Source organism: Macrobrachium rosenbergii, chromosome 42 (assembly GCF_040412425.1).
Source record: "Macrobrachium rosenbergii isolate ZJJX-2024 chromosome 42, ASM4041242v1, whole genome shotgun sequence".
Lineage (NCBI taxonomy): Eukaryota > Metazoa > Arthropoda > Malacostraca > Decapoda > Palaemonidae > Macrobrachium > Macrobrachium rosenbergii.
In genome coordinates, this window is record NC_089782.1 from 53374800 (window position 1) to 53379805 (window position 5006).

The 5006-nt window shown below is 48.1% G+C and overlaps 1 protein-coding gene across 1 annotated transcript; it reads left to right on the forward strand.

Annotated features, from left to right (window-relative positions):
- The first annotated feature begins 2346 nt into the window (after positions 1 to 2346).
- On the forward strand, positions 2347 to 3204 carry LOC136827837 (protein argonaute-2-like). Its single transcript, XM_067085297.1, has one exon. It carries the CDS (start codon positions 2347 to 2349, stop codon positions 3202 to 3204), a length of 858 nt encoding a protein of 285 aa, XP_066941398.1.
- Positions 3205 to 5006: the final 1802 nt, after the last annotated feature.

A 5006-nucleotide genomic window follows, 5' to 3' on the forward strand; every position in this document is an offset into this window, starting at 1 on the left:
ACTCCCAGACCAACGGGAAGGGGTCATCATAAACCAAACCAACCAGGGGTCATCCTAAACTCCCAGACCAACGGGAATGGGGTCATCCTAAACTACCAGACCAACGGGAATGGGGTCATCCTAAACCACCAGACCAATGGGAATGGGGTCATCCTAAACTACCAGACCAACGGGAATGGGGTCATCCTAAACCCCCAGACCAATGGGAAGGGGGTCATCCTAAACCCCCAGACCAACGGGAAGGGGGTCATCCTAAATCCCAGACCAACGGGAATGGGGTCATCCTAAACCCCCAGACCAACGGGAAGGGGGTCATCCTAAACCCCCAGACCAACGGGAAGGGGGTCAACCTAAATCCCAGACAAACGGGAATGGGGTCATCTTAAACCCCCAGACCAACGGGAAGGGTGTCATCATAAACCCCCAGACCAACGGATTGGGGTTTATCCTAAACTCCCAGACCAACGTGAAGGGGGTCATCCTAAACCCCCAGACCAACGGGAAGGGGGTCATCCTAAACTCCCAGACCACAGGGAATGGGGTCATCCTAAACCACCAGACCAATGGGATGGGGGTCATCCTAAACCCCAGACCAATGGGAAAGGGGTCATCCTAAATCCCAGACCAATGGGAAGGGGGTCATCCTAAACCCTCAGACCAACGGGAAGGGGGTCATCATGAACCCCCAGACCAACGGGAAGGGGGTCATCCTAAACCTTCAGACCAACGGGACGGGGGTCATCATAAACCCCCAGACCAACGGGAAGGGGGTCACCCTTAATGCCTAAACCAATGGGACGGGGGTCATCCTAAACCCCCAGACCCACGGAACGGGTGTCATCCTAAACCCCCAGACCCACGGAACGGGGGTCATCCTAAACCCCGAGACCAATGGGACGGGCGTCATCTTAAACCCCCAGACCAACGGGAAGGGGGTCATCCGAAACAACCAGACCAACGGAAAGGGGGTCGTCCTAAACCCCCAGACCAATGGGAAGGGGTCATCCTAAACCCCCAGACCGACGGAATTGGGGTAATCCTAAACCCCCAGACCAACGGGAAGGGGGTCATCCTAAACCACCAGACCAACGGGAAGGGGGTCATCATAAACCCCCAGACCAACGGGAAGGGGGTATTCCTAAACCACCAGACCAACGGGAAGGGGGACATCCTAAACCCCGAGACCAGCGGGAAGGGGGTCATCCTAAATCCCCAGACCAACGGAAGGGGGTCATCCTAAACCACCAGACTAACGGGATGGGGTCATCCTAAACCCCCAGACCAACGGGAAGGGGGTCATCCTAAACCACCAGACCAACGGGAATGGGGTTATCCTAAACCCCCAGACCAATGGGAAGGGGGTCACACTAAACCCCAGACCAACGGGAAGGGGGTCATCCTAAACCCCCAGACCAACGGGAAGGGGGTCATCCTAAACTCCCAGACCAATGGGAAGGGGTTATCCTAAACCACCAGACCAACGGAACGGGGGTCATCTTAAACCCCGAGACCAATGGGACGGGCGTCATCCTAAACCCCAGACCAACGGAAGGGGGTCATCCGAAACAACCAGACCAACGGGAATGGGGTTATCCTAAACCCCCAGACCAATGGGAAGGGAGTCACCCTAAACCCCCAGACCAACGGGAAGGGGGTCATCCTAAACCCCCAGACCAACGGGAAGGGGGTCATCCTAAACTCCCAGACCAAAGGGAAGGAGGTTATCCTAAACCACCAGACCAACGGAACGGGGGTCATCTTAAACCCCGAGACCAATGGGACGGGCGTCATCCTAAACCCCCAGACCAACGGGAAGGGGGTCATCCGAAACAACCAGACCAACGGAAAGGGGGTCATCCTAAACCCCAGACCAAAGGGAAGGGGTCATCCTAAAATCCTGGAAAACTAAACCCCAGACCAACGGGAAGGGGGTCATCCTAAACCATCAGACCAACGGGAAGGGGTCATCATAAACCCCCAGACCAACGGGAAGGGGGTATTCCTAAACCACCAGACCAACGGGAAGGGGGTCATCCTAAACCCCCAGTTCAACGGGAAGGGGGTCATCCTAAATCCCCAGACCAACGGAAGGGGGTCATCCTAAACCACCAGACTAACGGGATGGGGTCATCCTAAACCCCAAGACCAACGGGAAAGGGGTTATCCTAAACCCCAAGACCAATGGGAAGGGGGTCACCCTAAACCCCCAGACCAACGGGAAGGGGGTCATCCTAAACCCCCAGACCAACGGGAAGGGGGTCATCCTAAACTCCCAGACCAAAGGGAAGGGGGTTATCCTACACCCCCAGACCAACGGAATGGGGGTCATCCTAAACCACCAGACCAATGGGGAGGGGTCATCCGAAATCCTCAGACCAACGGGAAGGGTGTCATCCTAAACCCTCAGACCAATGGGAAGGGTGTCATCCTAAATCCCCAGACCAACGGAACGGGGGTCATCCTAAACCCCCAGACCAACGGAAAGGGGGTCATCCTAAACCACCAGACCAACGGGAAGGGGGTCATCCTAAACCACCAGACCAACGGGAAGGGGGTCATCCGAAACCCCCAGACCAACGGGAAGGGGGTCATCCTAAACCACCAGACCAACAGGACGGGGGTCAGCATAAACCCCCAGACCAACGGGAAGGGGGTCATCCTAAACCACCAGACCAACGCGAAGGGGGTCATTCTAAACCACCAGACCAAAGGGAATGGGGTTACCCTAAACACCCAGACCAATGGGAAGGGGGTCACCCGAAACACCCAGACCAACGGGAAGGGGGTCATCCTAAACCTCCAGACCAACGGGAAGGGGGTCATCCTAAACTCCCAGACCAACAGGAAGAGGGTCATCCTAAATGCCCAGACCAACGGGAAGGGGGCCATCCTAAACTCCGAGACCAACGGGAAGGGGATCATCCTAAACTCCCAGACCAACGGGACGGGGGTCATCATAAACCCCCAGACCAATGGAGCGGGGGTCATCCTAAACTCCCAGACCAACGGGAAGGGGGTCATCCTAAACTCCCAGACCAACGGGACGGGGGTCATCCTAAACTCCCAGACCAACGGGACAGGGGTCATCCTAAACCCCCAGACCAACGGGAAGGGGGTCATCCTAAACCCCCAGACCAACGGGAAGGGGGTCATCCTAAACCCCCAGACCAGCGGGACGGAGATCATCCTAAACCACCAGACTAATGGGACGGGACTAATAACAATGTCTATACAATAGTCCAAATTAAAGAAAAAATTTTTTAAAAAGTTGGGATTCAACCAAGAGAAGCAATATGCTTACTTCTTAGAAAATGGAAGGTTATAAGTATAAAGGGAATCACGAGCCAGAAGGGATTTCTAAAGCAAAGGTACACGAAGGAATAAAGAAACAACCCACCTGGTTCCGGTATAAAAGAGACAAATTATAACAGTACCGTAATATTAAAAAATAAAAATACTAAGTCATATACACGGAAAAAACGCTTATGGAGTCTACTGGTCACTTTTTACCAGATGCGTTTGCAATTGCAGTAACCACAATTCTTCACACTTTTTGGATACGCGAGTCACTACAAAGTCTTAGATCCAAATGCAAGAAAAAGAAGCAATTCTGCTGTCCGTAGCAGGATTCGAACCACGAGAAGAATAAAAAATCTATTGCCGATCATATATACATATACCTGCCAATTTCATATCCATTTATTTGAGGTGGAATAGACCCACCCTCACTATCGTGTTATCAAGAGAATTAAGAGTTACAAAAGCAGACAAAATAATTAAATCCTAACAAGCAAATTAATAGAAAAATTCAAATTCAAATAATATGTAACAAGAACTATAAATAAATGAAGAAGAAAATGAAACTTCCAAATAAATGAAGATGAAAGTAATAACTAAAATGACGACCAATCAACTGGCACAATTTCCGCTCCAAGGACTGTATGAGAAATTGAAAGAGGATTGCGAAGAAAATGAATAAGTGCAGCCTTTACAACGCTACAGGCCCACATCTTGAAGCAATGAAGGCCATAGTATCAGGGAACATAGATGAGAGACGTGAATTTCATCAGCATTCATCTACCTTCGAATCCCTTCCTTACATTAAAGAAAAGCAAAATACCTGAAACAAAGCCCAATGTCCTTGGAATAATGAAAACAAATATTTTTCTTCAACAAATTGTTCATTTTTTTTAGCTCAATGCATTTCAGCGTCATGCACGAATACTTTATGAAGTTGACTGATTGATTTATCATTAATTTTTAAACAAAGAAGAAGAAGAAGAAGAAGAAGAAGAAGAAGAAGAAGAAGAAGAAGAAGAAGAAGAAGAAGAAGAAGAAGAAGAAGAAGAAGACTCGGCAACATTCATTTCGTCAGTGTTGAATTAAGGATGAACTCTACTGAAAATTGCAGATCCATATAGAGGTACACGACATAATTATACTGATAATTGATGTCCATACCTTACGACACCAGCAAAACGGTCAGTACCTTTAAAATAATGAATAATAAGAAACAGAGACAAAAATGTCTAGCAAAGACGTATTATCAAAAAGGAAATTCAAGTTGTTTTGATAACTTTATCTCCCATGTTCAAATCATCTTTTCCAGAATTCTATCTCTCTTATGTATTCCCACAGTATCAAAAGCCAGATAATCTAAGGCCACAGGAGCAAAATCCCTCTCGAAACAAATATTTATTTATCCCTATCTGACTAAATACATGTAAAAATAAAAACTATGGAAACTGAAAAATAACTTCTATCTAATAACAGAAATGAAAACGGAAAGTTTTATTAAAAACTGATTACCCCGTTCTGTCTTTTTAAATAATGCACTTTCAAAATATGACTTCGAGAAATAATTATAGCGATGAGTTTCTTTTAAAACTGAGCTTTACCAGACAGACGGCAGATGAAAAATAATGTAGTAATGCTAGGGTTCGATAAAGAAATTGTATAATAGTCTTCATCTAGATGAGAGAGAGAGAGAGAGAGAGAGAGAGAGA

Bases quoted from the DNA above. Each gene is read 5' to 3' on its own strand.
- LOC136827837 (XM_067085297.1), top strand. From the start codon at position 2,347: ATGGGGAGGGGTCATCCGAAATCCTCAGACCAACGGGAAGGGTGTCAT.